General features: G+C 35.3%; 1 protein-coding gene across 1 annotated transcript; it reads right to left on the minus strand.

The window, feature by feature from the left end:
* Positions 1–1,369: 1,369 nt before the first annotated feature.
* Positions 1,370–10,698, minus strand: LOC134138068 (nephrocan-like). Its single transcript, XM_062571281.1, has 3 exons — positions 10,510–10,698; positions 5,092–5,993; positions 1,370–1,817 (listed from the first exon to the last, which is right to left on the minus strand). The coding sequence occupies exons 1-3, from the start codon at positions 10,696–10,698 to the stop codon at positions 1,370–1,372; spliced, it is 1,539 nt and encodes a 512-aa protein (XP_062427265.1).
* Between the last annotated feature and the right edge of the window lie 1,669 nt (positions 10,699–12,367).

Below are 12,367 nucleotides of genomic sequence, written 5' to 3' on the forward strand. Positions count from 1 at the left end.
TAAAAAGTTAAAATCTAAAGGAAAATTAGCAGAAGTCATTCTGTTTAACAGTATAACAGTCATTCTTTTTAATTTGTATAGCTTATAGTTGGGTGCTTAAGAAACCCAAGCGTCAATAGCATTTGCATAGGGCACATAACCAAATAGCTGCACTAGAACACCTGACAAAATAGACTTTATGAATGTGAGAGATTACTCAGTTACTGAATGCCAACGGGAGATAAAGAATAATAGCAACTGTTTGCTTAGAAAAGTAATTTGCTGGTGTTACCATTGCTCAGATATCAGTGGAGATTTATGAACTGCCAGGAAACCTCTTAGATTACTGCTTGTAATTCACTGTTAGTGGTTTTGGTATTCCTTTTTTAATTTTCAAGCACTTTGGGAACTGCTCAATAAAATTTGTATGTACATCAGAGTTGATGCATATACTATGAAGTCCTTTTGTGTGCAGAAATCTGGAAGGCTTATGCCAATGAAAGGGGGCACTTGCAGTGTGTTCTCTCATATGAAATACAAAAATATATATGCAGCAATTTAAGTTATATTATAGCCAATTAGCTATTCATCTACCAAAATCCAAACTCTTCCAATAACTTTGGCTCATTTGATCTTACCTGAATATTTTGCAGGGGTGGATCCTATTTCCTGAGAATCTCCTTTCCCCTATTTATAATAATCAAGTCAAACTGACAACAGTATTTTGGTTCATCAACATTACTTAACTTTGGAACTGGTAATAAATCTTATTAACTGGGACACTGATTGTTTTTCTGTTTCTTATATTTGCCATGATAAAGATACACCCTCTTTATTTTATGTGGAACTCAGCGAATTTAGTCTACTGTCATTTAAAATAGTTTAAAATAAATGAGAGGCAAATATCTCTGGAAAACTGAAAATCCTTTTTCAAAGACAAGACTCTGAACAATCCTGAGAAATTACTCACGTTAGTGTAGCTCTCCATTTTCAATTGCAGAACTATGAGTTTAAATGGGTTGAATGTCAGACTCCTAGTAATGGTATCTTGCAGTATTACGGGATTTTGTTTATGTTTTTTAATGCAACTATAAGAATGGTCTACTATAAAAAGGTCCATATAGAGTATCAGATTTTTTTCTAGGAGATAGTAATTGTATTGTTACCTTCCTCAAGCTACCTAATACTAATGACATAGAAAAACATTTTTTTATATATATAATTTTCAATGGCATCCTTATCCTAGCCCTTCTCTCCTAGCCCTACAACTCTTATAGTACAAATTAAAGAGGAAAAGTTAATGATGGCCAGCAGGCTTGTTGTCAGTAAAAAAACACAGTAATGGGGAGCTCTAGACATCTTAAAGATTCACCATTGATTAACCAAGGGGTTAATCTAGTTCATAGTCATAGTAATCATCATCTGTATTTATTCCGATGCTAGAGGGGTCATGAGGTTTCATTTTCTTTCTATCTTCTTTGCCTTTTTCCATGGAAGACAGGTTGTCTTGACACTGCTGCAGAATCTTGTTGGAAGACATCCAGTTTTCTCCTCGACTTTCAGCTGGCGCTGCACACTGCCCTCCTCTGACATCTGTTCCCTTGGCCATGAGTGCTCTTCTGGTTCTGAGAAGGTCACAAGTGCAATTCCAAGGGTTTCCATCTAAATACAGATGTCGGAGGCGAGGTAAATTCTCGAAGACTTTGCGATGCAAGGCAGATATCTTGTTGTTTCGTAAATTCAAAACCTGAAGCTGTTTCAAGTCCTTCAGCTCTTGTTCTCCAACGTCTTCTATGCCATTTCCCTTTAGATCCAGTCTAGCAAGGGTATCTGGAAGTCTAAATAAAAAAATAAAACAACACAAATGTGTTATGTTCATCACATTGTTTCTATCTGTATAGGTGGTATTTGATGGTGCAGATTTGCCCAGCCACAACTGACTTAAATTAAACAAAACTATCACTAAGAAAAGTAAAGTCTTTGATAGTCAATGGTGGTAAATGAAAGTAGTAATGCATTCTTCTGCAAAAAGATGTGGTCCTGAAATATGCATCCATTTTTCTGAAGTTACCAGAACACTATGCACACTTGAACTGTTTTCCTAAATTATTGCAGTTCTGACCTGTACTGACTGTGTGTGCAACTGAAAAAAACAGCAATCTTAGTCCTACTGTACTAAGAAGAAGGTTATGTGTTCAAGTGAGGATCAAGTAAGCTTAAAATTGGATTTTGTACTCTTTAATGCCATAAGCAAGCCTATGACTAGCATGAAAGATGAATTTGTAGCAGCATGAAAGATGAAATGTCCAGAGAAGCAGGATAACTCTGCTACCCTGAGTACTTCTATATATGATTTGTTAAAAAAAAAAAAAGTGATTTATTTCATAGATGAAAGAACTAGGATTTTTTTCCATTTTATTCTTCTATTCCCATCAGATTCAGAAGTTAATTAATCATCTCAGAACTAGCCCATCTGATGATAATGTTGTTGTGTTTTGAGCAACAGGGAAAAATAGAAATGCTTTTTGATAGTTTTTTAAAATACCATTTTAGAGAACTGTTCACATTAAAAAAAAAAAAGCCAGTGATCTCTGGATATCATACTAGACTGTCAGTTTCATTCTTACTTTCATATATCTTATAAATTTGTGTGATAAAACTGTTTTATTTCAAAAGTCTTGCTCATTTCAGATCTTCTATTTTTCTCCAACTCTAGTTAGTGAAAACTGTTTAATAGAAAAGCCAGTTAATTGGTGTGAACTATTTTTAATTATGTTAATTTGAAATTAATCCCAAAGTCATGTTAATATTGTACTATGCAAAGTGATTACATTAAGAATCATGTTTGGAGATTTTAAGGAAACTTATTCACTATAACTGTCAGTGAAGTTAAAAATGGTAATTATATATTTATATAAATAATACAAATAAATAATAATACCAAGAACTATTTAAAATGGAACACCAATGCTGCACAACCGGCAAGCGCTGATAGTGGTAGTTTACCTTAACATAGTGATTTGAGGTATCTTTGAAAAAGACTGATAAAGTGTGAACCTTGCTGGCTGAAATGATTGTTGCTGTGAGGCTGAGTTTGACCTCTTAGGCTAAAGGTTTGTTGCTATATTTGTTGACATATTTGTGCAAATCTCACAACTTCAGTGGCAATGTATCAAGAGTAAGGCAGCTCTGTATTCTACTATATTTCCTGTGTGAGATCAGAATTTCATATGAAATACGAATTTCATATCTCAGTCCCATAGATGTCAAAGGTAGTGGGATATCACCTGAGATATTTATCCATCTAGATTACAATCTAAAGCCTGACCAGCAAATCCTTAAACCTCTGAACAGTATTACTATACCGTGACTAGTATGTTAAGCTTAAGAGAATCTTGAGATCTTGAGAGAATAACTGTATCTGAGTATGTGATGAGTGACTTTGCTGCTAGCATAGAAGCCATGCATGTTTAGGAGCTGATCGTGACAGCCATACTGCTGCTGCTGCTCCAGGGAGAATCATCAGGCTGTTTCCTGCATTCTGACCCCTCTTGACAAGATTTTATGGAGCAGGAGCTCTTTTCTGTGAGTCTTAAAAGTACTTGGACTTGTAACGAATATAAATTCTGCTGGGGGCAATTTCATTTTGTTATTTTCTTTTCAGAAAAACCAAAAGAACCTCTCTTCTCTTCCACACTGAACAACTGCTAAAACCCATTAACTGTGACATATTAACTATATTTGTAACCTTTGAAACTGGTGACTGGTAGTTCTCAGATAACTGTCAGAAGTTACACATCTATTTCTCTGTATCCATGCAACTACCTGGGATCAACAGACAACATAATTAAGTACATTGATTTTTACTTCTTGTCATTTCCCTCCCTCTTTTATGTTTAGTCTCCACTTGAAACTTGTATTAGTTGTAGAGCTCAAAGTAAAAGTCTCCAATATATCCTTAAAACCTATACTTAAAAGCCTGATAGAGAACTCTTTCTTCCTGTTAATTCTCTTGACTATGAAGGCTGTAAAATAAGATACATTAGACAATATTAATGTAACTAGAAAGCATTAAATATTCCTGTTAAGCTAGACTGAAATCAAATATTTATATACCACTAAATCACTTTCTGATTTTAAAGCTTCTACCAAATAGATTCAAATGCTAAAGGACATGATGCTAAATGAATTGAAATTTGACTACATTATTTATTTGGGCCAGTTAAACCTGCCTACAAACCATAAAAGTAAAATTTAATAATGCAATTGTGCTAAAGAAGTTAACATTAATGTGATGTTAGTGGAATTAAATGGCTATTTTTATGCCATATTATTGTATAGCTTTTTGAAATAAAAAAAATTGCCACTTTACATCAGACCAGCCTCCGTTTGGTCTATCCCGTCTCTGATAATGGCCAAGATCAACACTCAGACAAATATGAGAGAACCTGTAGGCAGGGCATTAACAAACACTTTGTGCCCAAGCGATGTTTCTTCTGTGCTCCTTTGACTGGTGTTTTGCTTATAGTCTGAAGCAGCAGAATTTATAAGCCTTCCAAATACTTTGTTGTGGGTGAATCTAATGAAGTTGGGAATGCTAATATCCATCTAAACAGCACATGTTTTTTGACCAGACTCAACTCCTGAAATCTTAATATTTTAATAATGATGAGCTCAATATGGGTTGGTAAAAACATCATCTTTAAATTTACTGTCTTTTAGTTTTATTGAATGGTCCATTACTTTTGCATTACAAGAGAAGATAAAACTAAGCAGCAGCATAACTTCTCTATAATCATTTCTTTATATTCTTTCATCCTGTTCCTCTTATTCATGTGCTAATTAAATAAAGCAATCTCACTGGCAGCCAGAGATGTGAAATGAGCAGATTCACTGGACGCCAAAGATGTAATAGCAACAGCTCTAGTTCTATGCTGAAGCTGCCAGTAAGGGTGCTAATTAATGCCACTTAAGGCAGAGGGCTTATAGTATGGATAAATTTCTACTATGAGTAGGTCTGAATGCAAATTTATTTCAATTTAGCCCTCAGTCTTGTAATCTAAAGAAGGGGGAGGTGACACCTGTCAACCAGCTATCCTCAGATAAACTTGCCTCAATGGAATAGAGATCAGGAGATTCTGTTCCAGTGCCAGGTTAGAGAGCTGCACGCACTGCTGAAGAGCTCCTGCCTCAAACATGCGAACAGCATTGTGGTCAAGAAACAAGTGTTTGAGGTCTTGTAATCCTTGGAAGTCTTGTGCTGTCACCCTTTGAATCAGGTTATTGCTGCAGTCAAGTTTCTGCAGTCTGCCTGGGAGCCTTAGTGGCATAGTGTGCAGCTGGTTCTTAGAGAGCTCCAGTGTTGTTAAATTATGAAGAAGCTGGGCACCATCTATTGATGAAAGCTGATTTTCTGAAAGGAAGAACTCAGACAGGTTTTCAAGATGTTTCATGTCTCGAAATCTTATGGTTTTGAGTCGGTTTTTCTCTAATTTTAGTGACAGCAAAGACCTAGGCAGGTCAAGAGGCACTTTTGTCAAAAAGTTGCCACGTAAGCTGAGAAACTGTAGATTTTGGAAAGCTGCAAAGAAGCTAGCAGGAAAAGAGTTGAGTCTATTGTCAGTCATGCTCAGATACTTCAGCCTAGGAAGTTTAGGTGGCGCAGACACAGATTCCAGCTTGTTGCCATCCAAAATCAGACTTTGTAAATTGCAAAGGGAAGAAAATACACTCAGAGGCAGAGTCACAAGCAAGTTATTCCGAATATCAAGCACTGTTAGTTTCCTCAAACCTTCAAAATCAGATGCATGCAGAGTGTTGATGGAGTTATCACCAAGTTTTAAAATTTCAAGGCCAGATGGGAGGAATGTGGGTATATGCTTCAGGTGATTTTTGTAGAGTTCCAGGGACTTCAAGGTGTTCAGAGCTCTGAAAGTATTGTTTTCTATTGATTCTGTTCCGCTGCACGATAAGACCAGCTCTTCAAGAGCTGACAGTCCTCTGAAGTCAGTAATCTTAAAGAAAAAACAGAGTTCATGTGATAATACAGTTTATTTCATGGATCTCCTCACTAGTTACTTCTTGATGCTCTGACCATTGCTACTATCTATTCTTGCAAAATGAGAAACTAAGAACTGAGTAGTAACTAGAGAGGTGTTACTGTAGGTGTCTGCAGTTTGCAAGTATTTACTTATATTTTTAGAATTTTGTTGTGTAAGTCCATATTGTACCTGGTTTTGAGCACACGAGCTTGAAGAGGGAATGTTCCTTTCCTTTCTGCCTGGTGTGAAATAGATAGCTAGCATCACCAGTGGCAGGGGTCCTTGCAGAGAGTAGGTGGTTGTTACATGCTCACTGCTCTCAGCAAAGCTTGCTAGTGCAAGTCTGAATTCATAATACAGCCATTTCTCTATATCAGCATTACTGTCACTACAGTATGTGTTCCCCAGAGGAAGCACACATGGATACCATCACTTCTCCCTACCATGAAGTTTTAGCGGGGAATTAAAATCTGACACTTGTATTTCTTCTCCTCCTCCGCTGTCTCACCCTTTCTTCAAAGTAGAAACCTCTAATACTGAGATGACCAAAACAAAAGCATCAGATCAGTTTGGTCTGAAAATCTTCTGTATGGAAGAGGTTGCTTTTGTAGCTACTAAGTTTTTGTTACTTAGTAATAAAAAGATGCTTTGCCATGGTAAATGAAACTCACATGTTGACTGTGACTATATTATAGAGACAACTAATTGTTTCATTATTTTTCTGCTCTGTGAAAACTGCTTGTTTACAAAGCTTGCCATCTTGTGTCTCCAGTTAACAAGCAAGCTTAAATGATTCTGGCAGCTTCCTCTGAGTGGAGATATAAGAAACTATGGAATGAGGGTAAATCCAGGAATTCTCAGAGTGCACCTGTTATTTAAACAGTAATTCTTTGAAATTATTTAGCAGAGATGCTACTTTTACCTAAGTGTTTGTTTTTAAAAAATTCATTTATATAGAGATCACAGAAAGCTCCGAGCAAGCATTCTGCGTGGAGCAGGCAGGCAGGAAGGCCCTCATCTATATTGCCTCCACATGTCTAATAAAGATCTCACTGCAGTTCTTAGGGGTACCGCATCAGGAAGAGATGTTAAACTAACACTAGTCTGCATGCTACTTTCCCAAGCGCTCATTAGCTACAGGCACGTTTTACTCTCACTGAGAGAAGCTATGAAGTACATTTGGCAGCATAACCCCTTATCTGAGTCAGAAGCCTTAAGGAAGGGCAGTGCAAACCCTTTTGCAGCTCCGATACCAGACTGTAGTTTTGTTTTGTGATCCTGATTTGGCTGTGTGAACAGATTTGGTTATCGTATTTGTGTGTCTTAAATCAACTCATATAAATGACTGTAAAAAGATTCCTTGCTGCTTCATTTGTCCAATTCCTGCATGTTTTTAAGTTGTATCTCTTTATTATATCTACAAACCTACATTTTAACTTCTGTTAAAATTAGAGCCCACACAGCTATGAAAGAGGAGTCAGATTTCACTTTGTTTTGATATCCTCAGTTGTCACTAGCTTCTAATTACATTCATTATGTCTCATAAAACCATTTCTGAACACTTTTAAATTTTATACAGTCAGTGAAGAATAGATATGGAGCTTCTGTTGATACAGCTTTTGCCATCAATTGTACTTCAGTTCAGTGAGGAACTTCATGAAATGCCCTGCATTCTCAAAAGTAAATAACAGAGCTGGCCATTATCCATTTTTCTATCCTTGCATAAAATACGGAGGGGTTTTTTTCTGCTATGTAGTCATTACAGAATGGTATGTCCAGTTCTGGTCATAATTAGGAGGCTAATGTTGCAAAGCTTTAATAATGAGCTTTCCCATAGGAATGAATTGCAATGCTCAAGAGCAGAAAGAAATAGTCACACGTAAATGACGTAGCAGTCTTAAGAAAATTGAAACAGATTTTGACATAACAATTGAAATAGGTTTGACACATATTTTCTCCAATAAGTTCAAATGAAATATTTCCTCCTTTTCCTCAGTTGATTGCTATTTGATTTTAAGAGGCTTAATTTTCATCTTAGAAGGTGATAGAGAGCTATGTGAATCAATTACTTCTGGTGAGTGTACATTCATTCTGTGAGGAAGGATGTTAGGCTTCTTAATGTGGATTATTATAATTTCTGTTTTCCACATATTTGGTATGCTTTGCCAGACTTGTGCTGTTCTGAGACGTAAACATTCATCCATATTCTTGCAAACCACGGAGTCACAGTAATCTGTATCAAGACGCATTTGAAAACCTATCAGCTCTTTTTGCTACAAAGTGATGTTTTAATCTCCAAACTGTAAAATGATACTAAAATAATTTTATATTTTAAAAAGTAGATCTCCTGAAAATGGATTTAAGATATTTTTTCTTTTAATACCAAGATTTTCATAATTATGTCATTTAAAACTTGTTTTTCTTTTAGGGATTTTTTTGCTTTTGGAATTTTTATGAACTGGAATTTGTTATTTCTCAAAGAAGTCTTGCCAGAGAAACAACTTTCTTTTAGCAGAAAGTATTTGCATTAGTATACTTAGAAATAAATGAAACATTAAATAGTTAGAAATAAATGAAACATTAAACAGAATGAAAAGATTATAATTGCTCTTTAAATCAAGGAGGAGGCAGAATTTAGCATATAAACATATCTTCTTTTCTTTTTAATTTCTTTACCATTTTAGTATTGACCAGTTAAAAGTAAAGTCCATGATGTGCTCCTTATTGATGCTCATTTTGAATCAGATACTTATTTTTCTGAGGTTGCAAACTGTTAAACCATATTATATGAGAACGCTCATATAAAAAAAGTCTTTTGGAGGTCAGCTGTGGGAAGCCTAGACTTACATTCAAGTTCTTTTTGGAAATACTTTGTTTTCTCTAAGATAAGGGAAATGAAGAAATTATTGGGGGGAAAAAAGAAGAGAGTTCCTTTAGAGCTTCCAGACAGGTATTTTACAAGCAGAAATCAAAGCCTGTTCCTGCAACCACTATTATATGTGCCAATGGAATTCTTCAGCTGTGTAAAATTAAGCATATGCATATGTTATTTTGATGTCAGGACCTCAAAAGCACAATCTGTCACATGGGAAGAAAAGTGAAAAATATATTCCCAAGACCAGATTAATCCTAAGTAAAGAACCTAGATAATCACAGCCAGCTAGCACAAGGAAGACTTATTTCCTTCCAGGGCAAAGCCAATAGTAAGGCATTCTTATTGGTCAGCTGAGTTAATGTTAAAGTGACAAAGTCTCTCTAAAGAGGGTTTCATGCACCATTTGTTCTGAACAGTCATAAAACATTTATTTCATTACTCTATTCACCTATAACAAATATTTAAATGCTTTATGACAGATACCTATCTTTTATCCAAGTCAGAATCTCAGGCTGCTTTCCTAGTAACTGAGGAATAGCTGATTAGGTACAGGCAACTGGACTAGGAAAGGAAAAATGGCTCTTATTTTGAAATGAAAATATTTTCTTTTGCACAGAAGATATATTTCCTGATAAAGAATTTAGTTTAGCTAGATGCATGAATATAGCTAAATTACACTGATGAACTTTGATTCTGGGAGATATGGGAGTTACAAGAAAAACAGAGTTATTAGTATTGTCTAAAAGAGAAATAAACTCTTTTACACGGTTAAATTCCAAAATTACTCAAAATAGGAACTATTGCCAGTGGGCAGCAGGTACCCCAGATGTAGCTCTAAGCTGCCTTTTAGTCCATTTTATTCCATCCTTAGAGCAAAATTAAAGATGTACTTCAGAGCAGTTAAAATCTACTCTTTGTATGAGGACAGGTATATTTAAGAGAAAATATATCTCTTTCAAATTGGACCTTTCTTATTATTCATATAAAAATGGTATACAACAAGTATATATAATGCAAATGGTTATACTTCCCTTGTGTATATTTATGAAGGGTAAATTTATTAAATTACTGTGTTTTAGGGTGGGAAATAGAGAAGCACTGCTCCAGAGCAGGACAAAATGAGTATAAACCAATAATGATTTAATAATGTGAACCAGTGATGCCTCAAGAAACTCAGTAAAAACCCTTTTTTAACAACACAAGTAGTTGTCAGCTGCAGTTAGAAGCTGCTATTATCTATATGGGTTATTAGACTGGCCTATCATTGCTTTTATAAAATATCATACACTGCCTTGGACTCTAAAAATGCAGGATCAAGCCCTGATTACTAACTCCTACTGTGATTTTAATAGTTACTTTTTGAGTTGCATATAAAAGAAATCATCAAGGCAATGTGAATTGATGTTTAGAGATCAGAGGATAATGAAAACACTGTAGGAATATATTTACATATGTTTAAAAAGTAAGTAAAAATAAAAATAGATTTGGCACCATTTTATCAGTTTTAGAAGCTGCAATAAGATTCTCCCTTCCCTTGAAAGCCACCACCATCTTGGAAACATGGCTTTTAGTTACAGTGCACTATAGAAAGTATTTATACTGGATTTTTCCTACCTGGAGTTGTTTAATTTTGCTGTGACTGATGTAGAGTCTCCTGGTAGTGGAAGGAATCTCTCTGGGGATCTCTGTGGTTCTGTAGCATTGCACTGACTGTGCGGAATCACAGTTGCATCTTCTAGGGCAAGTGGTACTCAGACCACTGTGAAAAGGAAACAAAAAAACTAAGAAGTAAGATAAATACATCTTCCAAAACAGGAGTTCTGAAACTATCTCAGCAACACATACCGTGAATTATGAACCAAAGTCCTTTTATACCATGAAATCTGATAAAAGGATATTATGACTGTGTATTTTTTCCCCTGTGAAAAAACAGCAAAAACAATACCCTAATTTGCCTGGGTTAAAATGTTGGCAGGCATTACAAAGAGTGAGAAACTTAAACAGTGATAAGGTCCCTTTACATTTGTAGGTATGTGAAATTAGTGTTATTTATTACCTGACATCTAATCTGCAAACATCCATATTATCTCCAGTTTCCTAGTTTTGTTAAATGTGACACCACAGAATTAGTGGAGAAAAGATAAAGAGCTGTTTTATAGTAGAGCTATAAAACCTTTGTATTTTCTGTGACCTAGTATTAGAAACAGTAAAAACCAACTACACCCAGCAGCAAAGCTCTTTTACACCTCCTCTTACATTATTCAGACAAAAAAAAAAAAAAAAAAAAAAAAAAAAAAAAAAAAAAGGAAGCTATTATTCTAAAATGAAAACACACTATTAACTTTCTGAATATTTATGATACAGCTGAATGGTGTTGGTTGGTATGCATTTCTTTAAAGAGTCCATAAAAATCTAAGTTACCTCTGCTTATATGATTCACTAATTCAAAGTTTTGTTACTCTTCTTGTATTTAAAGAATATAAATGTGAAACACCTGAAAGCACTTAGTATAAATCCAGTGGCAGATGATGAAGAAAATGACAGGTGGGGAACAGTAAGGTTCCCCTCAGTTTTCTCTGGTTGTTAGTGCTTCTCTTGTGTATCTGCTAGCTATGCCAGTGAGCAATGTAAAGTTATGAAAGGCTTACATTTTGGCTTGTGATAATCTTATGAACTTTTTATGTATTTTGTTTCCTTTATATTTAGCAGTTTACAACATGCAAAGCCATGTACTTGGGAAACCTTCATATTTGTCATATCGATCTGCTTTCCGTTGTTACATGTCTTTTTCAGTCCTCACCATCATATTTTCTATAGCAGCTAATCCTGTTCCTTAAATTCATAACTAGGCCAGTTATTTTTTCCAAACAGAAGATGACGTCAAGTTGATCTGACAAACTGGTAACTGAATTGGGGACAGTCCTCTATGGGAATGCCCATTTGATGAAGCTGGTTTTACAGTGAACAATTGCCATATTCTCTGCTGGAGATTCTTCCATCTTCTTACTTGACATCCCAATCCCAATCCCATACTGCAGTACCAAAGTGCAACCAGTGTCCGCTAAACCAAGCGGCAAGAGCAGAAAACCTCTTTCTAAATCAACTTGTAGAACTGGCACATTTAACAGTCCATGCAGAAAATCCTGCTTGACCTATGCCATGGTGATCAATTATAAAAAATGAGTGGGTGAGCAAGATAAGCTATGATGTTTTAAAATAAACATTTTAATGCATTTTGATGTAGGTCTGTTAGCTGATTTTTTCTAAAAGAGTCAAAGTACCCAGATAAAAGTGTAAAAGCTATCAGTGTACTGACAGCTTCTGGTGCACATTTGAGCAGGTAATGCACTGGATTTCCCTGTCTTGAATTTAAATGCTGAGGTCAGTAAGACAATAATGTTCAGAAACTTAATGTAGCTATTTGTATTCTTCAAAAATGTAATCTAGGCCTTGCATGAAGAATTAAATAAAA

This window comes from Rhea pennata, chromosome 3 (genome assembly GCF_028389875.1).
Source record: "Rhea pennata isolate bPtePen1 chromosome 3, bPtePen1.pri, whole genome shotgun sequence".
NCBI lineage: Eukaryota > Metazoa > Chordata > Aves > Rheiformes > Rheidae > Rhea > Rhea pennata.

Bases quoted from the DNA above. Each gene is read 5' to 3' on its own strand.
- LOC134138068 (XM_062571281.1), bottom strand. From the start codon at position 10,698: ATGTATTTATCTTACTTCTTAGTTTTTTTGTTTCCTTTTCACAGTGGT. The intron at 5,994-10,509 runs GTAGGAAAAATC...TTTTTCTTTAAG, and splicing joins GCAAAATTAAACAACTCCAG to ATTACTGACTTCAGAGGACT. The intron at 1,818-5,091 runs GCAAGTTTATCT...TTTTTTATTTAG, and splicing joins CTGATCTCTATTCCATTGAG to ACTTCCAGATACCCTTGCTA.